At 34.1% G+C, this 22,240-nt stretch overlaps 1 protein-coding gene across 2 annotated transcripts in view; it reads left to right on the top strand.

Annotated features, from left to right (window-relative positions):
* PLOD2 (procollagen-lysine,2-oxoglutarate 5-dioxygenase 2) overlaps window positions 1-22,240 on the top strand; it is an 87,032-nt gene that overhangs the window by 33,904 nt on the left and 30,888 nt on the right. For both annotated transcript variants that reach the window (XM_017523778.2, XM_017523777.2), the window contains exons 2-7: window positions 4,147-4,238; window positions 7,124-7,260; window positions 13,794-13,957; window positions 17,596-17,708; window positions 20,321-20,384; window positions 21,761-21,858. In XM_017523778.2, coding sequence (XP_017379267.1) covers window positions 4,147-4,238; window positions 7,124-7,260; window positions 13,794-13,957; window positions 17,596-17,708; window positions 20,321-20,384; window positions 21,761-21,858 — 668 coding nt within the window. The remainder of the gene's footprint in view (window positions 1-4,146; window positions 4,239-7,123; window positions 7,261-13,793; window positions 13,958-17,595; window positions 17,709-20,320; window positions 20,385-21,760; window positions 21,859-22,240) is intronic.

Genomic DNA, 22,240 nt, shown 5'->3' with positions numbered 1-22,240 from the left:
CCATTGGTCTATGTATCTGTTTTGGTACCAGTATCATGCTGTTTTGGCTACTGTAACCTTGTAGTATAGTTTGAGGTTAGGTAGCAAGATGCCTCTAGCTTTGTTCTTTTTGCTTAGGATTGTCTTGGCTATTCGGCTCTCTTTTTGGTTCTATATGAAATTTAAGATAGTTTTTTCTAGTTCTGTGGAGAAAGTCAATGGTAGCTTGATGGCGATAGCATTGAATTTATAAATTACCTTGGGCAGTATGGCCATTTTCACAATACTGATTCTTCCTATCCATGAACACAGGATGCTTTTCCATTTGTTTGTGTCCTCTCTTATTTCCTTGAGCAGTGGTTTGTAGTTCTCCTTAAAGAGGTTCTTCATATCTCTTGTAAGTTGTATTCCTAGGTATTTTGTTCTCTTTGTAGCAATTGTGAATGGGAGTTCATTCATGTTTTGGCTCTTTCTTTGCCAATTTTGGTGTATAGGAATGCTTGTGATTTTTGCACATTGATTTTGTATTCTGATACTCGGCAGAAGTTACTTATCAGCTTAAGGAGATTTTGGGCTGAGACAATTGGGTTTTCTAAATATACAATCATGTCATCTGCAAACAGAGACAATTTGATGTCCATTCTTCCCATTTGAATACACTTTATTTCTTTCTCTTGCCTGATTGCCCTGGCCAGAACTTCTAATACTATGTTGAATAGGAGTGGTGAGAGAGGGCATCCTTTTCTTGTGCCAGTTTTCAAAGGAATGCTTCCAGCTTTTGCCCATTCACTATATTGGCTGTGGGTTTGTCATAAATAGCTCTTATTATTTTAATATACTTTCCATCAACACCTAGTTTATTGAGAGTTTGTAGAATGAAGGGGTGTTGCATTTTTATTGAAGGCCTTTTTTGCATCTTTTGAGATAATCATGTGGTTTTTGTCACTGGTTCTGTTTATGTGATGGATTACGTGTATTAATTTGCATATGTTGAACCAGCCTTGCAACCCAGAGATGAAGCCGACTTGATCGTGGTGGATAAGGTTTTTGATGTGCTGTTGGATTCCGTCTGCCAGTATTTTATTGAGGATTTTCACATCGATGTTCATCAGGGATATTGGCCTGAAATTTTGTTGTTGTTGTTGTTGTGTCTCTGCCAGGTTTTGGTATCAGGATGATGCTGGCCTCATAAAATGAGTTAGGGAGGAATCCCTCTTTTCCTATTGTTTGGAATAGTTTCAGAAGGAATGGTATGAACTCCCTTGTACCTCTGGTAGAATTCAGTTGTGAATCTGTCTGGTCTTGGGTTTGTTTTTTTTTTGGTTGGTAGGCTATTAATTACTGCCTCAATTTCAGAACTTGTTATTGGTTTATTCAGGGATTCGACTTCTTTCTGGTTTAGTCTTGAGAGAAGGCATGTGTCCAGGAATTTATCCATTTCTTCTAGATTTTCTAGTTTATTTGCGTAGAGGTGTTTATAGTATTCTCTGATGGAAGTTTTTATTTCTGTGGAATCGGTGGTGATATCCCCTTTATCCTTTTTAAATTATATCTATTTGATTCTTTTCTCTCTTCTTTGTTAGTCTGGCTAATAGTCTATCTGTTTTATTAATCTTCTCAAAAAACCAGCTCCTGGATTCATTGATTTTTTTCAAAAGGTTTTTTTTTTTCCCATTTATTTATTTTATTGCATTTTAGGTTTTGGGGTACATGTGAAGAACATGCAAAATTGTTGCATAGGAACACACGTGGCAGTGTGATTTGCTGCCTTCCTCCCCATCACCTACATCTGGCATTTCTCCCCTTGCTATTTTGATGTCTCCATCGGCTTCCCCAGATTCATAAAGCAAGTTCTTAGAGATCTGCAAAGAGTCTTAGACTCCCACACAATAATAGTGGGAGACTTTAACACCCCCGTCAATATTAGATCAACAAGACAGAAAATTAACAAGAATATTCAGTACTTGAACTTGGCCCTGGACCAAGCAGAACTAATAGACATCTACAGAACTCTCCAACCCAAATCAACAGAAAATACAGCCTTCTTAGCACCACATTGACTTATTGTAAAATTGACAACATAATTGCAAGTAAGGCACTCCTCAGCAAATGCAAAAGAACTGAAATCATAGCAAACAGTCTCTCCGACAACAGGGCAATCAAATTAGAATTCAGGATTAAGAAACTTACTAAAAACCGCACAACTACATGGAAACTGAGCAACCTGTTCCTGAATGACTAAGGAGTAAATAACAAAATTAAGGCAGAAATAAATAAGTTCTTTGAAACCAATGAGAGCAAAGATACAAAATATCGGAATCTCTGGGACACAGCTAACGCAGTGTTTAGAGGGAAATTTGGAAATTTGCAGTGCTAAATGCCCACAGGAGAAAGCAGGAAAGATCTCAAATTGACATCCTAACATCATAATTAAAAGAACTAGAGATCCAAGAGCAAACAAATTCAAAAGCTAGCAGAAGACAAGAAATAACTAAGTGTAGTTAATTCGTAAGATTTATATAGAAAAATTGAAGAATTGTAACTTTAAATAGATTAATTTTATTACAGATAGGCTTTAAAATGTATGCTCTGTGGTATTTCCTATTTTGAAATTTATTCTGAATAATGTCAGAATTTCGTAATTCAGTTAATCTCTGTTTGAAACTTTATAAATGAATTAAAAAAGAGAAAACAAAAACCCTCCTCCTCCTCCTGGGTTCAAGTGATCCTCCTGCCTGACCCTCCTGAGTAGCTGGGATTACAAGCATGTGCCACCATGCCTGACTAATTTTTTTATTTTCAGTAAAGACAAGGTTTCGCCATATTGGCCAGGCGGGTCTCAAACTGCTGACCTTGAGTGATCTGGCCACCTCAGCTTCCCGAAGTGATGGGATTACAGGCATGAGCTACCACAAGAAAGAAATACCTCTTTCTTAGGAAAAAAATCTAAGAACATTGATGTTTATCTTCATGGATTTTTTTTTTTGGTTGACTAATGAATGTTTGAATTTAATATTTCTTTGTGTATTGCACTTATTTATATTTTAGCCTAGTTATTTTCAAAATTTGACAAATATATTTGTTCATCTGCTATAATATTTAGCTGATCCTATAATGCATTATTGTCATGTTTGGTGATTGTCTGTTGCTTAGAGGACACTCAAAACCTGAATTTTTTTTCTTATAAATAGAGAGCAAGTCAGAAACAAATGATGTTACTCAGAGAATGTTGAAAATATGTTAGTTTTGCTTTCTTAGTGTGTGGGTTCTTCTAAATCTTCAGTTAAAAAAAAATATTCTAGCCCTTTTGGCATTTGTTGATGCACTTGTTTCTTCTGTGCATTTTCCAACATGTCTTTTCTTATTAATAATAATCATTATCTGTAGTAGCTTACATAGGTATTTTGAGACAATTCCTTAAATCTATCTACTTCTACTAAAAAGAAGTCTTAGGTTGGATTGAAAATAATAATTCATTATAAAATGGTAGTTAACCACTGTATATTTACTAGGGCAGTAGTTATTTTGATTCCATTTACTCTTTGAAGAAAAACCAAAACACAATAAATAAATAAATAAATAAATAATGTTGCTTATAAGACATTTCACAAGAGAGCAATGCTGGATAGGAGAAAAAAATTAAGATTTTGTTTTTAAATATTTGCTCCCAGTTGTGACAATTTATTTTGGAAAATTAGGATCAGATTTAATTATTGTATCTGTTTTTTGTATATGTCATTGTTTTGATGAATGTAATTTGCCAGTATCCTCACTGATGGTTGTCATAAATCTGGAATAAGTTATAGGTGATGGTGAAGTTTGTTGATTAGATAACGTCTAAGAGAATCTTAATCATTACAGGTTATAAAAATGTTCATTTTATGGAAATTTTTCTTGATGTTGAAATACTCTACTGATGGCATGCTTTTTCTTAATCATCAATGTACTTTCTTGCATTGAAATAATTGTCATTTGAAAGTTCATCATTTGGCAGTAATACAACCAGTCTGAGTCATCTATTTCCACAGCTTTGTTTAGTCTTGTGTAGATCAATAAACCAGAATATTCCCATGGGTTTAGTGAGGTCTCTAATTACTGTAGTGATTTGTAAAATGTGAGCTTTTGATCTGTTGGTAAACCTTCTTGTGTTTTCTTTTGTCTTTGCAGATAAATTATTAGTTATAACTGTAGCAACAAAAGAAAGTGATGGGTTCCATCGATTTATGCAGTCAGCCAAATATTTCAATTATACTGTGAAGGTATGGTATATTCTTTAATCTATGAAGATCCTATACTATGTGCCTAATGTACATTTTTCATAATAATAGCACTATAATCTGTAATCCTCACAAGGAAGATAACAGTTTGTTACATAATTGCTGTTAGTTCATGCAGTTTTGGGGCTTGTTAATAGTTCCACACACAAAGAAGTAGTCAATGCTTGAGGTGAGGGATAGCTAAAGTACTCTGACTTGGTCATTACACATTATATGCCTGTATCAAAATACCACATGTACCCCATAAATATGCAAGTATTATGCACCTATAACAATTAAAAATAAAATAATACTGTGCCACTCAAACAATAATTTTTGCTAAAGTTCTGTATAAATGCATTCTATAAAACAGCAGAAAAATACATTAATATGTATTTGCATATATAATTTCTTTCTGGCAGGTCACCTATGAACACAATGTAAATAAGATTTGGCAGGGACTTTTTTCACTGACTGAATAATTTTTTCTGTAATGGGTTTTTCTATCATAGTATGATTCTTTGTTTACAGAGAATTAGAAACATAACTGTGAAGAGGAAGAGTGTGCTTTTACTATTACTGAAAATTGCTAATTTTTTCTTTTTTTTTTTTTCTTTTCTTTCAGAGGAATTTGGGAGCATTGTTAATGTATTTTTAACCAAATCTATTTTAGAAAACTTATCTCCAGGTGAACATCTGATTGACAAATGATCACAGGGAACTTGGGGAAATTGACAGAACTATTAAACTTAGCTATGAGAGGCCTGCCATTTTATTTACTTACTTGTTTTTATTTAGTAGAAAGAAGTATCTATCAGCCAAGTTTTTTCTACAAATAAGAGGATAACAGGGCAATATCTAGGTAGGAACACAAAAAGCAAAAACTTTTTTAAAAAAGGAGAAAGATTAATTTTTGTTTGGAGAAAAACTGAGCCATTTGAGTATGTAATACATTAAAAAGTAGTTTTTTATTACGTAACCACTGGAATATTAGGTATAGCTATAAATACAGAACAGCTAAATGTTAATGTAGAACAGCTAGTAAATAGCTAAATTTTGCTGAAAAAGAGATCTAGTTGTAACAACTAGATGTTTAACATAGGATAAATGAAAAACATGTTAGAAATATGTTATTATGATAGATTAAAATTGTAGTATGCACTGATGGGAGACACTGTGGAGATAAAATTAAAATTAGGATAAAATAATGCTGAAATCTAGTTGGGGAATCGTTAGGGTTCAGACTGGGGAGAGAGTGGAATGTTTCTTATTTGCAAGGTACCTTGTAAGGAACTTTATATATGATGTGCTGCTAAGTCACTATGTGAACCATGTAAGGTAAATACTACTTTATTTCTGGATGAGGAAAACTAGTCCCAAGGCAAATAACTATAAAGTATAATATCAGATCTTGGACCCTAGCCACATTTAACTTATTGGCATTTATGATCCTTTTGCTCTCTCCTCATGTAATTCAGTGGTTCACAAAATGTGGACCCCAGACCAGCAACATCTGCATCACCTGGCTACTGGTTAGAAAGAAAAAATGATCAGGCTCCACCTTAGACCAACTGAATTATGAATTCTGGGAGTGATATCTGAAGTCTGTGTTTGAACAAGGTTTCCACTGATTTGTAAGCACACTGAAATCTGACAACCACTAGTGTAGTGGAAATCACTCTCTCAATAGAGAGTAGTCCTTACCATAGTGCATTGCACAGAGCAGACTCTCAGATGTGGTTGGGCCCAATGTTGCTTCTGGATTAGAGATTCCAGATGGGTTGTGAAACAAATCTCAGGGCCACAGGACGCCAATATTTAGAGCTAGAATTGTTAATGCTACTAGATTGGCCAACTTGAGTCCACATCCAAAACAGCTTGTGTTTTCTTGGGTGATGTTTTTCCCTCAACCTTCCACATAGGAAGTGGTAAGTTATAATAAGACATTTGAGGCTGGGAGCCTCACAGGCTTTGCTAGCAAGATTTATCTTCAGCTCAGTGTTAAGTACAGTTGAAACTAATGGTATTTATTTTTAAATTTTATTTTATCCTTTTCTTGTGTTTTTATTTAATTTCATTCTCCATTAATTTCCAGATCTCTTAGTAGATCCTAATAATGGCAAATTTAGACCTTTTTTTTCGATTAAAGTAAGAGAAAAGGTGTGTGTTATGTGGGGGAAGGGACATGCATTATACTTTCCGTTTCCTTAGTGTCAGTGTGTCACAGTGCATTTCCAATTCAGGAAGCAGTTGTTGAGGCTCAAGCAAATAGTGAAGAGAAAGGGTACAGGGTTTTAAAATTAAATTTAAGTTAATTGTACTTAGGCAATTTCTTGCATTGAAAAATCCTTATTAAGCTTTTGAGAATCACATAAGTTTAAGATTGATAGGGTAAAGATGGTGATTGTTTTCTTGATGACCTCTGCAATTCCCTGAAAAGCCCATTTGGTTCACTGGGAAAATCATTTAAAGGCCTTTCATCAAGGAGTCACTGAGCTTCAATGACTTTCAGTGTTGATCTTAAAGATTTTCTGCCAGATTGAAACAAGTGATATGGGAAATTTATTGATTTTTCTTCTTCATATTGGTGTAAACAAATAGAAATAAAATGATACAGTGTGAGAAATAACTTCTGAGTCTACTTCCTTGGATTAGATGCATAATTTTGAGATGGTAAAATTGAGAATGGCATTTTCTGGGTGGATAACATTGAAGAATTATGATCTGACTTAGGCATCTAGATTTTTTTTCCTAGCATCATGATTTCATAAATATTAGAAGAGTGGTTATGGTACAGTTTTGTTCAAGTTGATGATATCTTTAAGTTTTTCATAGCACTTTCAAAATTTGAGTTTTGCTCAGGAATGAAATGTTGATTTTGTTTATAGGTCCTTGGTCAAGGAGAAGAGTGGAGAGGTGGTGATGGAATTAATAGTATTGGAGGAGGCCAAAAAGTGAGATTAATGAAAGAAGTCATGGGACACTATGCTGATCAAGATGATCTGGTTGTCATGTTTACTGAATGGTAAGAGAAACACCCTGTGGATTTTAAAATCTATATTAAATTACTTTTTAAAGAACTGAGATTATATTTGTAGATTATATATTAAAATATTTTATTGACAAGGAATCATTGTTTTAAAAAGTAGATATTAATCGTAGTTATAAAACTATTTTATTAATCAGTTATGCTACGGTAAATTTCTGAGACTGCATAATTTATAAAGAAAAGAGCCTTGATTGGCTCACAGTTTCACAGGCTATACAGGAAGCATGACGCTGGCCATCTGCTTGGCTTCTGGGGAGGCCTCAGAAAACTTAGGATCATGGCAGAAAGCAAAGAGGGAGTGAAGGCTTCACATGCTCTCCCACATGGTGGGAGCAGGAGAAAGTGAGGGGAGGTGCTCCATACTTTTAAACAACCAGATCTCATGAGAACTCTATAATGAAAACAGCACTAGGGGGATGATGCTAAACTATTGGACTGCCCTCATGATCCAATCATCTCCTACCCAGCCCCACTTCCAGTACTGAGGATTACATTTCAACATAAGATTAGGGTGGGGACATAGATCCAAATTATATCAGCCATGGTCTGACATGATGTAATGTTATCAAAGATGATGAATTACCATAAATGCTAATGAGACAACATGGCAAGAAGTAACATTTTGTGACATTCATACTTTAGTTTTGAGTTAAGGTTAAAGATCATAGTGAAGGGTAGCTTAATGGATTCTGGTTAAACAAAAGAAAAAAAGACCATGCAAAATTAGAAATACAAGTGAGACATAAGAAAGCCTGTAATACTAAGAAGAACCTTTAAATGTATTTTGTATAATATTTCCCTCTCCTAATTAAATATCCACTGTTTTTATTTACCATCTTCTTATAATTTTAAATAATATTAAATTGTCATGAGTTATTAGTTGCCACTTCTTTTCTTTTCTTCTCTGTATCTTATTTGTTTTTGTTATTAATTGCTCATTTTAAATCCCTGTGAATTTTCCCCTCTAACTTAGGAAAGTCTTTTTAAGTATTTTTCTCAATTTGAAAATATAAAGATACAAATTATTTGCAGATGAAAATAAGAGTAGTATTTTTATGCAAGTGTGTAAATAAGAAACTTGTAAATTATTAAAAGAAAATAGATATTAATATAATGAAATCCCAGTGCCATACACATTTAAAAGTTTTTAACAGATACAAATAACACTTGCATCTGTAAAATTTTCCTGTTTTACACAAAAAATTAAGTTCTACTTGTGGTTACCTATTTTGCAAGATGAAGTATGGTAAGGCAAGTGTTAGCAGTAGTTTACTGGGAACTTTTATAAAGCATCTGTTATTTTTTTTACACTGAGAAAAAGAATACAAAGTTCAGTAAAATTGCTTTCCAGATTAAATGATGAGTATGTTTTGGTTTAAAATTACCATGGATTTCAAACAACCATATTCGTCAGCTTGTACTTGCCACATGTACATTTTGACTTTGGCTATGAGGCACATTCTCCTTGTAAGAGTTGCTACATATGAGTCAGAAATGATTTTAGATCGCCAAACTTCCTTTTGGATTTTAGGAAGAACTCCTTTTATCTACCCTTACTTTCACATCACCATCCCCCACCTCTGGCCCCCTATCTAGCGTTTAGCCTTGTGGATAACTGGTATAGTGAGGGACCTGTTTTTTTTCTCATGAGAAGAAGGACACTGTAAGATACCTAAAGCCTGCTTGAGGTTGAGTTTGTTACTTTAGATGATAGTTTAAGACCCAGCTTGACAGAAAAAGTGATAAAATTTTACTGGAAGATACAGTATCTTCCAGGCAGTGTTGGTGTTTGTGATATATCACTGTACCAAACAGATAAAACTTCTGAAAACTCCTGTAAGAACAGCCAGCTAACTGAAAACATGGATCCCAGCTTAGCCAATTCATTGTCTAAGAGGAGTCATTAACATTTTCTCCATCATTACCAACCATGACTATCCTGTGAAAAAAAACCTAGGGGTCATGAGAAAGTAACCAGGAGGGTAAAGAGGGATGAGCAATTGAAGCCATTTAAGAGATTTTTCCCCCTCTTAGTTTTAGAAACAACACCTTTTTTTAAAAAGTACAGAGTGATGAATCTAGTTGAAAACTGTAGGTAATCTAGGACCTGGGAGAATTAATTAAGCTGTTTGTAAATTGTTTGAAATACGATGCCCATTCTGTATAACAATTGCTGAACTCTTAATTAAGGTTAGCTCTTTATGATAAAGGGCCAGAATTCAGGATATATTCATTTTAATAAAACAAATTCTTATTTTTTATGGAATATTTTAAGGACAATTCAACTGTAGTAATTAGTTTTATGGAAGCATAGGTCACTATTATATAAAAATATACACAGATTTATATACCTTTCTCCTGTGAAAAGGGTATATATACTCTCTCTTTCTCCTCTGAACTCAAAAACCACTCTCTTTCTATAGGCATGATGTAAGGGCGGGTTGTGGGTGTTCTCGGTGGCCCGTGTGGGCAGAGCAGATGACCACCACTCTAAGCATCTTCTTTTTTCCATCAGTAAAATCCATGGGTGAATGAGATTCCCAAGTGCTTCAGCCCAGTCTCCAAGCCCCAGCTCCTTGTGATATATAGTGGTTTAGATGGGCCTTTTAAGAAACATAACTTTATTATGGTATAATTTATATAACATGCCATAAACATTTGTAACAGTCAATGAATTTAATTAAATTTACAGATTCGTGCAGTCATCCATATTATTCAATTTTAGAACATTTCCAATATTCCATAATTATCCCTTATGCCATTTAGACATGCTAAAAAGCCTGAATTAATTTAGAAACAATTTTTTGCATTCCTTCCATGGAATATGTGTTCTAAACTTTCTTTTGGAGGAATATTTAAAATTAGAAACTCGCTCTTTATAAATATACTCTGTAGGGTAGATTTATCATATTTAATTTAGAGAGAAAATAAATATTTGACAAGGTTTTAGGTTATTCTCAGAACAAAGGGAAAACTGAAAATGTCCATATAATAAATTGCTTCAATCTTTTTTTTAACTTATTTCATGCTGCAGTATGTGTGTGTGTGTCAGTGTGTGTTTTCTTGCAATTAATATAGGCTTATAAAGTTTGATAATCTCTCCTTGATTAGAACAGTTACCAAAAAATATAATGAATTTGGTGATTTTTTTTTGAAATAGGCTAATGAAAATTTTAGGGACAAATATAATTAGATGGCTATAGACTTATGGAGAAAAATGATGTCATAAATATCTTATAATATACCTTAATCAAAGGGAATGAGCATGTTGAGTTTTATAACTGGGTATTTTGGATTTGTTTTAGAATTATGTTATAAAGCTTGTATTTCTTCTACTCTAGTCATATTGATGAAAGATGAGCAGACCTAATTATTATATGTTAGCCAGTGCTTGCTTATTATTTTTGAAAGGATAATATATAAACCAAAATATAACAAAGTATTTGTGTTCTTGGGAGTAAATTTGATACATACTGAATATCTTCACACAACTTTTGCTGTGTTGCTTATAGTAAAGTATAAACCAGCAGTCTCAGCCCTAAAATAAGCATATGATCAAATAAGTTTTCCAGATTTGGGGACGTCAAATAAAGTCGCCTAATAAAAATTCTGGCTGTTTGATCTTTTTTCTTTTTGACTTAAAAATTTCTTTTAGACTTAAGAAAGTTATTAAGAAGAAAAACAGAAATAATGTTGGTGCTATTAATACTTGAATTTGAATTTGGGACAGGGCAGTAATTGCACTTTTTTTGGTGGCACTGTATGTAACTCTACTGATTAGAATGCAGATGTGCACCATGTTGAAGACTCCCAGTATATGAAATATTTGAAAGACATATATGGTGGTGGTTACTGGCCTTACAAAAAAGGAGCATTTATTTTGTGGAAATATCTATTCAAAGATATATAGAAACCTCCCGGTTCATTGAAGTATTTGTTTAAAGATGATTATGAATTTGAGGTAATATAAAAGAATTGGCTGTTGCCAACAAAAGACTAAACTTAAAAAAAATTGGAATGGTAGTTAGTGATATACTATAAAAGTTGATATATTTAGTTAAAATGAATATTAAGTGTAGTCATTATTTGAGCAGTTTCCTAGGTGGCTCTGATCTGCAAGGTTGACCTAAGATAAATAAACGCTGGTTATAAATGGAGGGATAGTTTCAGTCACACAAATCCCTGCCGTTCACTAGTGTACTTTGTTACTTTGACTGTATATGGGTAGTTTCTATTCAGTTATCATGCTGAATTGTAGTTGTATGTTTCACACAGTGAATGAAGCTGGGGCCTGTCCCTCAATTGCATATATTCAAGATGCAGTAGCAAGAAATCAGTACAAGTTGGGTAACGGTGAATTATATTACAAGAAGAAATAGACCTCTCAAGAAGTGGAAATAATGGTTGATGCTTTGAAACTATTTTTTGACATTTTTGTTGTTGTTCATCTGGAGAAATAAGATGACTTCTAAAGGCAGGAAAGCATCTGAACTTTTTAAATACCAAATAATTGAAATTATTTAAAAGCTGAATTTTGAGTAGAAACTATGAATATGAGGCTGTTGCTTCTGATTTCATGTAGGCCGAGTTTTTTTTGGCTTCTCATTGATCATTATTTTGCTGAAAAAGTGGTAAAAGTGAACGAGTTTTCCACTTTGCTTTCATGATACATGTATTGAGCACAAAATGTGATCCAGGCATTGAAGTTATTTCTATAGAAAAAGAGATATAAATAGATGCCACCCTCAAGGAATTATCATTTATATCATACTAATTCTGTGGACAAAACAGAACAAACATTGTGGAAAAATAATGCATAGCTTTTAAAAAACTTGAATATTGGCATAATCTCTACAGAATCATTTATTTTTAGGAAAGTTGTGAAAGATTGTGTTTTATTGAGTCACTTAGATATTATTTTGAAAATAGCATTTTAATGATTTTGTTGTTATTGTCAAAGTATGATTTATATGTGTTACTCTAAAGGTGATCAGATCTTATTTGTATTCTAGGATGTAAACGTTATATGCTTCTCACAATTCAGAGTACATTTCCAACATGCTTGACTTTTATATTGTTTTACGTAATTTATAGAAAAGACAGAATGAAAGTTTTTTGAAAGCAAAACTTTTAAAATACAATATTTGTAATTTTAACTAACAATAGCAGATTTATTTGACTCCTTCTTGGTGGTGGTAATATTTTAAGTGTGCAGATGCAAAGAACTTAGCCATTTGTGATGGACAGCATTTTATTATATTAGTGTAAAGGAAAGCCAAATCACATCATGAATCCCAATTTCTATACTACTACTTTCTTCTTCCTTTCTTGTTTTTTTTAAAGGAAAGATTTAAATCATTAGCTGTACTTCAGTATATTGCACTGCCTTCTGGTTCATCTAAAATAGTGTGAAATATGTTTAGGAATTAAGTAGAAATTGATGTTTCTTAAATTGTTTAAATGTTCTTCTTAACATTTACCTAGTATGGGTGAGCACATTAGTGAGTAGATTGAAATGAGGAAAAAGCAGATGACATGCAAAAGAAGTGTTAGGTGTTCCCATATGCCTAGATTGCCCCTGGGTATTCTCATATGTGATTATTTTGTCTATTACATGTATGTAGCTGTGTATTCCCAAATCAGATTGTCTGCTTCTTGAATTTTATCCTTCTTAGGAAAATGTACTAAGCATCTGTCATTTTCAAAATATGATGCTGGATGCTGCTGGATGTGTAAAATATGGTCCTAGCTGCTCTGGCAGTGGCGCAACCTCCACCTCCCAGGTTCAATTCTCCTGCCTCAGCCTCCCCAGTAGCTGGGACTGCAGGCACGTGCCACCATGCCCGGCTAATTTTTGTATTTTTTTAGTAGAGACGGGGTTTCACTATGTTGGCCAGGATGGTCTTGATCTCTTGACCTTGTGATCCGCCTGCCTTGGCCTCCCAAAGTGTTGGAATTACAGGTGTGAGCCACTGCGCCCGGCCTGAACACACTTCTTTTAAGATTCCATGCCGAACAGTCGTTGAAATATTAAACATACATTGATGACACTTAGCAGTTAAACACATTTTGTCAAAGATAATGGATTCTTTAGAAACTATAATGGACTGGTACAAATTTACTTGAAATATTAGGCAGTTATGGCAACTTTTGTAAATGACTATCTGTATGATTAAGTTAAACAACAAGTAACTGCACTTCTCACATTTCAATACTGTTTTATAATTTCAGTTTGGGAATAAGTGATTATTGAAAAAAATTAAGGCTAACACTAAAATAGCTGTCTTTTATTTGGACTTCATTTGCTAATGTAATGAAAACACTAGTAATTCAATGCAATCCGTGTAACTTGAGGGAAATTTTGTTTAGTGTTCTATGTAAATAGTTGGCACAGATATTAATCTTGTGTTGGATTCTACATTGTGACATTGGTTAGAGAACTTTTCATGGTTTATGTGCCTAAATTCTGACAAATGTATTTTTAAACATCTTTTTTCCTCATTGAACAGCTTTGATGTCATATTTGCTGGTGGTCCAGAAGAACTTCTAAAAAAATTCCAAAAGGCAAACCACAAAGTGGTCTTTGCAGCAGATGGAATTCTGTGGCCAGATAAAAGACTAGCAGACAAGTATCCTGTTGTGCACATTGGGAAACGTTATCTGAATTCAGGAGGTGAGTTAGATACTGGAAAAAAAGTTTAATGCCTGTTATAAATATTGATGAAACAACCATTTTTGTAGGTGTCATAACTTTAGATATGAAGTTTTAAATAACCCTTATCTTATTATCACTGTATTGACAAACCGTTTTCCCATATATTATGTCATTTCGTTCTCCTAAAAACACTAGGTAATAAAAATGTTATTATTTCCATGTTATAAGTGAGGAAACTCAAGTTTTTCAAATTTAAGTGACTTCTCCTAGATATACTCTGTTGTTAAAGGAAAAAAGTATGGATCCAGGTCTTTTAATTATGACACATTGAAAATTTTCTTCCTATAGGATAATAGGATTAGTAAGCTTACTTTAAAAAAGTTCATTCTTAGTCTGCAATCAAGTAGCTTTTAAGAATATTTATTAATTTTATCTGACTTTAAACATTATTGGAGTAAATAAGTGATTTGTCTTGAACTCAGTAGTCAAAACTATTCAATATTGAGGGTCTGGGAATATTTAAAATACTGCATTAGCTGTGCTAACATGGATTAAAGGAACAAATTACCATATTCCTCAGTCCACTCTTTAGAAAATTAGATAAAATTTGACTTTTGATGTTATAATGGCTACAAATTTATTTTTTCTAGTTTGAGATTAATGTAGACATATGGACAACAGACGTAACCAAATAGGATGAAGGACATGTTAGAGAAACAAATTGGGTACAAATTGCAAACCACATTAGAAAAATGGATTTTGGGGGTGATCTACATGTATATAGCTAATGCGATCCAGGCTAGTTAAAATAAGTGCTGCTTCAGGTAGCAGCATATCTGGGTTCTAGGCTTTGCTTAGCCACTAGGAAGTGATTTAGTTTCTTGGTAATACCTCAGTCCCAGCTCTTTGTACCCATAGTTTATTTTATCAACCTATTCCCACAGTTGTACCTTGGAACTTTGTTAGCTCATGTAGATTTTGTACTTTTGAAACATTAAACTCCAATTTTCACTGCCTAGCTTCAAATCCCTTTTCTTCTTCATCTCAGTATTTCTACAAATCATGCTTTCTGGGATCTCTTGACCATTTTCTTTTCTCCAAATCTATCTACTACCTTTGGATTTAGCTTCCATATTCAAGTGAGAACCCAAGGTTTATCTTAGTGGTTACTCTGTACTTAATGCCTTAGCAGTCTTTCTTTGTTGGATTTCAGTTCATGAACCGTCAAAGCCTCTCCCTAAGACGGCTACCCACCCTCCCTTCTCTCCTTGAGCATTCGGCTCCTGGATGGATGCTGCTTCCACATCATGGCTTCCATTTTGTCAAGACCTTAGTAACACATGGCTAATCTTGTAACCAATTCTAAGTCCTCCATTGTTTAAAACGAATTTTTTTTTTTTTTTTTTTTTGAGACTGAGTTTATCTCCTATTGTCTAGGCTGGAGTGCAGTGGTGCAATCTCCACTGACCACAACCTCCGCCTCCCAGATTCAAGTGATTATACTGCTTTGGCCTCCCAAGTAGCTGGGATTACAGGCATGAGCCACCACACCCAGCTAATTTTTTTTGTATTTTTAGTAGAGACAGGGTTTTCTCCCATGTTGGTCTGGCTGGTCTCGAATTCCCGACCTCGGGTGGTCTGCCTGCGTTGGCATCCCAAAGTGGTGGGATTATAGGCGTGAGGCATAGCGCCTGGCTGTTAAACTAATTTTTAAAGGAAGTATTTAGCTATGGAACTCTGAGACATGTTTTATTTTATACTTACTGAAATTTTTCTGAAGATGACTTGCATAGAGAAATCTCACATGTAAATTTATCTCAAATAGTGATGTATATACTCAGGTGGTTAGGTTTCAGACAGACTCACAGTGCTTTGGAAACAGCAAGAAATTAGCAAGCAAGTGCAGTTGTAAGCCAGTTTAAATAAGGAAATGGTGTTTATAAGTGGAAAAAGGTGTTTATAAAAGTGTCTATAAAAGGACATCAAAGCATCATCCTTATGCTTTCTGTAGTCAGAATCATTAGAGATTGGCAGAAAATATACATATGTTTAATAAAAGTTTGTATAGTTTCGTGGATAACATATTGACAGTTATTTAAGGGACATGAGGTGTTTGTGGGTATATTATTTAGTTTTTAAAAATAGTTTTAAAAATAGTTTTTGTCCAGGCACAGTGTAGGGGGACCTAGGGAGGAAGGTCACTTGACACAGGAGTTCAGTGCAGCCTGTGTAATGTAGGGAAATCCCAACTCTACTAAAAATATTTTGAAAAATTAGCTGGGCTTGGTAGCACATGCCTGTGGTCCTAGCTACTTGGGAGACTAAGGTGAGAAGATTGAACCTAGGAGGTCAAGGCTGCAGTGAGCCATGAGTGCACCGTTGGATTCCAGCTTGGGCGGCAGAGTGAGAGTCCCATTTCCAAAAATCAACAACAACAAAAGTTTTTAATAGAAAAATGTAAATCACATAAAATATGTAATGTGAAAATACATTTTTTTCATTTATTGAGGACACTTGGGATCTGTAAAAAATAAGGAAACAATTTTTGAAGAACAGTAATGTAAGCCCTTGGAAAATGTTGCATATCTCTATGTGGTACCTTTTTCATCATAGAAGATTGGCCATAGGATTTAAAAAATTCGTTATCTTTTAGTGTTATAGAATTGTTTTATTTGGCAAGAACACCAAAAAAGTGATCAACCAGTGATTGGTTTTGGTCATGTTTTCATTTTGTCTTTTTTTTTTTTTTCTCCAGTAACAGCAATTTCACCAGACCTGTCTCTTTGCATTCTTTTATTCTTTTAAGAAAATTTTAATCTTGATGGTAAAAAAATAGGCTTTCCTTTAATTCACAGGAGTAACATTGGTTCCTTTTTAAAAGTATTGAATGTCAATGAAACATCGCAGCTTGGCTGCATTTCCATAATTCAGAGGAAGATTCAGACAGGAAAAATGATTCAGTTTGTGTCTTTAATAGACAAATGTTATTGGCGGTCTTAATGCTTATGCTAAGGCCAAGGAGAACAATCCAATTTTAGACTTCCTTTTTCCAGACTATGACACAAAAGCCTAGCCAGAAAATGGTTTAGCAGGCACAGTAATGACTGGCCAAAGTAATGGAAACATTTCCAAAATGTCCTAGATATAACATTTCTTTGGGATGTTTGCAGTTAGTGACAAATCCAGCATTCCTTTGATTCCATTAGTATCTCTGGCACTGACAGTAAAACCACTGTAGTTATTCTTTAAGAAAGAGTGAGTTATCCACAGAGACTCTGCAAACAGCTTTTTAGAAGGTCAGAGAGAAAATTCTTGTCTCAAACTATTCTTTTCCTAGTAAATCTGTTTCCCTTAGGAGCTTTGGAAAACATTAGTTCTCCCTCTTTTGTCAGTTAATTTTAGAGACTTATTTATTTAAAAAGAGTCTGGTTATTTTCTGTTTTACAGTTGGTAGCAACACTGTATTAATTTTATATATAAAACAAGGAACACTCAATAATTCATATTTCTTTCAAAGTGAGCTATGAAGTTCCAACCTAAGGATTAGGCTTCATAGCTTCACAGCTCTGTGCAACTGGTCAATGAAATTAACATGACACCAATTTTGGTCTTTGAATCCTAACTTATCTATCTACTTTCTCTGTGCTGTGTTGCAGGATTTATTGGCTATGCTCCGTACATCAACCGTATAGTTCAACAATGGAATCTCCAGGATAATGATGATGATCAGCTCTTTTACACTAAAATTTACATTGATCCACTGAAAAGGGTGTGTAACAGCTGCAATTTTTTTGTTTTATTGATTTTGTTGTTTTGTGTGTTCTATTTTGTTAATGTGGAGTGGTCAGAAACAAAGGATTTTATGATACTGTGGCAACTGGTAAACCGAATTTCAAAATGTTCTTGTTGATGACATATTTTTAATAGGTGAGATTGCTTTATCTCACCTGGCTGGGTATCAGCACTAGCTTAATGTTTCTTTATGGCTTCTATTCTGTGGCAAAGTTGGCAAACTTGCCAAACTTGATTGGATCAGGCCGAAGGAAAGAAGAACAATGTAATGCACTGCTATATGTATTGAAACACCAATTGCAATGACTTGATGCTGAAGTGAAATGGTAGCCCTCACACCAATGTCATGGCCCTGCCTCTACTGCATACTCACTTCAAGGCTGCCTTAGAATGACAGAATAAGTTACATCATCAAAACTTCTGAGCTTAGAGATTTAAAGAGACAATAATGAAATCCCAAAGATTCTACAGAATGGCTTCTTTCATATTCTTGAATAAATAGCTGTTATTTATTAACCTAGAGCATTAGAAATATGTGTTCTTGTAGTCACTCCATCTTGCAGCTACAACTGTTTTCTCACAAAAGCTACACCAAAGCCATTTGATATCAGCGAACTTTTGTAGTTTAAAAAATGCACTGTATTCTCATTTGTAGTCCTTTAGCCTTGTGAAGCCCTTTGTACCTCTCTGAGCTTCTTTGATCCTAGTTAGGCTAGAGGCTAGACTCTGTATCCCCACTTTATCAATAGAGAAAATGAGGCCACATAGTTGGTGACATTGTAAGGACTGGATCCTTGGTTCCCTGAAAACCAAAATCTGGACTTTTTTTCCTATTTCATAAGATAATAACATAGACTTTATATGTTTAATTTGCTACGATTGTAAAATAATATTTTTTCCAATATTTGAAATGACGTGTAAATAAAGCCACTCAAAAGACAGATTTTAATTTTGAAATTACCTGTGATACCACTGAGGACAGAGACCTGCCTCTGAGATTTGGAGCCTGGAGATCATGGGTGTTGGGAAATCATTGGGGTCAAAAGCCCTGGTCATTGTTCAAATGTTTGGTGGCCCAGAGTGGATAGAGCCTGTAGGATAGTTGTAATCCTTTTTAGGAGACTTTAAAGCCAATTTGTGGATTTCAATATTTGAGAATATGGAGCCTGAAGATTTAAAGAGGTGCTAATGAAATTCCTAAGCGGTTAGAGCTCGAGGATCCACAGAACTGTGTTATAGACACAGGCTCTTGCCCTTTATTCATAAGAATATTTAGACTGTAATAAATAAAGCCACTCAAAATAGCAGTGGTCTAAATAAGAAAGATGTTTTCTTTATTTTTTTTCATCATATTAAAAGTAATTAAGAGATGGGGAGCACAAGGCTGTTAGAGTGATTTTATGCTGTAAGGGTGACTTTATTACCATTGGCCCATAGCTCCTAGTTTTAATCTTTCTTCTTTGTCCAAAATGGCTACTTGAGTTCCAGTCATTGCATTCATATTCTGGGCAGCTACGAGGCAGAGTAGTGAAAACAGGCCATCTCAGTTTCATTTCTCTTTAATTAGCTTTGCTAGAAGTCTTACTGAATAGTTTGTTACACTTTGATCAGAACATATTTATGTGGCTGCTCATAATACCCAAAGAGAAAAAATGTTTTTTATTTTAAGCACATGTATCTACTGAAAATCTGAGTTACTTTATTGGGGAGTTAAGGGAATATTGGGTACAATTAGCAGTCTCCCATAGGCCCTAGAGAGAACATTCCTGAAACTGATGTAAGTGAAACTTTGGAGAATAGTAAAACAAGATTTTCTAATTTGAGAATACTTTTATCATATTTACCAATATAAGTTAATATTTCATAAACTTAATATATATAGATTGGATACAGATATAAAAGTTCCTGAATGGTGTGTTTGTAGTTGTGGTCATTAGGAAACAAGATTTTCTTTAAGTGTGTTTTGCAATGAGTTGCAACTATAGCTGTTTCTGTGCCTTAGCTAACTACTTTGATTAAACACTTAAGTTGTAAGAATGTTAAGCTTTAAATTCCCCCAAAGAAATATATATTTAATTATACTTTAAGTTCTGGGGTACATGTGCAGAAAGTCCTGGTTTGTTACATAGTTATACAGGTGCCATGGTGGTTTGCTGCATCCATCACCCCATCACCTACATTTGGTATTCTAATGCTGTCCCTCCACTAGCTTCCCATTCCCCAACAGACCCCAGTGTATGATGTTCCCCTCCCTGTGCCCTTGTGTTCTCATTATTCAACTCCCACTTATGCGTGAGAACATGCAGTGTTTGTTTTTCTGTTCTTGTGTTAGTTTGCCGAGAGTGATGGTTTCCACCTTCAACAGTGTCCTTGCAAAGGACGTGAACTCATCGTTTTTTATGGCTGCATAGTATTTCATGTTGTATATGTGACACAATTTCTTTATTATAACAGAATGTGCATGTGTCTTTCTAACAGAATGATTTATAATCCTTTGGGTATATACCCAGTACAAACTATATTAATATGATAGGAATATTTGCTGTTTTTGTTGTCATTTTCAGTATCGTTTCTATTATTATTTTTTAGGAAGCTATTAACATCACATTGGATCACAAATGCAAAATTTTCCAGACCTTAAATGGAGCTGTAGGTATGCTTCCTAAATACTGGACTTCTTATGTATACAAACAAATATCTGCATTTTCAACTATCTTTAGGGGCTGTGACTAAGGTTGAGAGTGTAAATATTGTAACTTAAAAAAAAATACAGGACTTGAAATTAACTTGATATAGTTCAGTACATTCGATTAAAATTATTTCCCATGACTAATGTGAAAAAGATAAGCTTCTGGCTTTAGGTAACTTAAAATTTAGTGTCCCACCATTTGGGGACTTTAGATAAGTTTATGAATTAATTACACTTCATATTACACAGTTTTCAGTGAAATTCTTTGTATTGCGAATTACCCAGAGTATTAGAGTAGATCCTTTTGACCCAGCTGAAAGATAACTGGTGACAACTTAACAGACTGGGAAAGAGAGAGAGAGAGAGAGAATGCCCATGTGTGCATGTGCATATGTGCCTGTGCATTATAGATACATGTATCTTGCTAAAATACATTAAAGATAATCAATAAAGTAAAATTTAAAATATTGTAATTTAAATACTTTAAAATATGTGCATAAAAATTTTAAATATATTGCAGTTTGATAACAATACTTCAAGTCAGTTAATTTAGTAAAAAGATTATCAGAATCTAGTCAGGCATGGTGGTATGCACCTGTAGTCTCAGCTATTTGAGAGGCTGAGGATTGCTTTATCCCAGGAGTTCGAGGCTGCAGTGAGCAGTGGTTATGCCCTTGCACTCCAGCCTGGGCCAGAAAGTGAGACCCAATCTCTTAAAAAAAAAAAATTCTCACAATGTAAAATGTTTAGTTTGGAGTGCTTGGGAAATGAACCAGATTTTTTTTTCAAAAAACTGCTCCTGTTCCTCTCTGACTTGAGTTTTATCTTGATTATTGTTCTAGGTCTGATTTTTAAGAACTATAAATATTATATTTGGTAGCCAGTTGGAGAAACCTTGCTTATGTCAGACAATATTCTATTCACCATGCATATGTTGTTATTATCTTCATAATAACCCTCAAAGGCCGGCAGGGATACCGTTTGATAGATGACTAAAATGAAATACTAATTTAACTTGTCCAGAATAACATTACTATGAATGGGCAAAGGCAGGATTGCCAGATGAATTATTCTAACAGACAGCTTAATGGCTTACCACCTCAATCATTTTACTGGTGCCAGGTTGGAGTGAGTTTGCTATCTGTACCTGTTGTCACTGTCATCTTTCATTTTGGGTATCTGCTGACTTGGAGTAGATGAAGTTACTAAAAGTGTTGTAGCCCTTGAAATATTACATACATGAGAAATTTTGTAATGATAACATACATACATACCTGCACAGACACACGAATACAGACACATTTTAAATTACTAAAACCTATTTTCTCTTTTCAAACCAGATGAAGTTGTTTTAAAATTTGAAAATGGCAAAGCCAGAGCTAAGAATACATTTTATGAAGCATTACCAGTGGCAATTAATGGAAATGGACCCACCAAGGTAAGTCACAGTTACTTTTATCTGGCTATTTCTTGGAGATAGACTATGGATTGATATGTGTAATGTCATCTATTTTATTTTTTAAAATTTCTTTCAAAGACTTAATTTTGGTGCTAAAATAAAGGCTTCATCTTTTACGCAGTATATCATCTGGTTTCATATTAATTAATCAAACTGATGATTTTTCCTCAGCAGTGGTAACCTTTTATTCTATTTATAGCACATTTAGTGTTTTATTAAATAATAACTAACTTGAAAGTGAGCCACATTATAAAAGTTTCTGAATTGTGTGTTTGTAGCTGCTGTCATTAGGAAATAAGATTTTCTTTAACTGTATTTTGCAATGAGTTGCAACTATAGCTGTTTCTGTGTCTTAGCTAAC

Source organism: Cebus imitator, unplaced genomic scaffold (genome assembly GCF_001604975.1).
Source record: "Cebus imitator isolate Cc_AM_T3 unplaced genomic scaffold, Cebus_imitator-1.0 Scaffold30, whole genome shotgun sequence".
NCBI lineage: Eukaryota > Metazoa > Chordata > Mammalia > Primates > Cebidae > Cebus > Cebus imitator.
The sequence above is the reverse complement of the archived record's forward strand: the minus strand, read 5'-3'. Positions and strand labels throughout refer to the sequence as shown.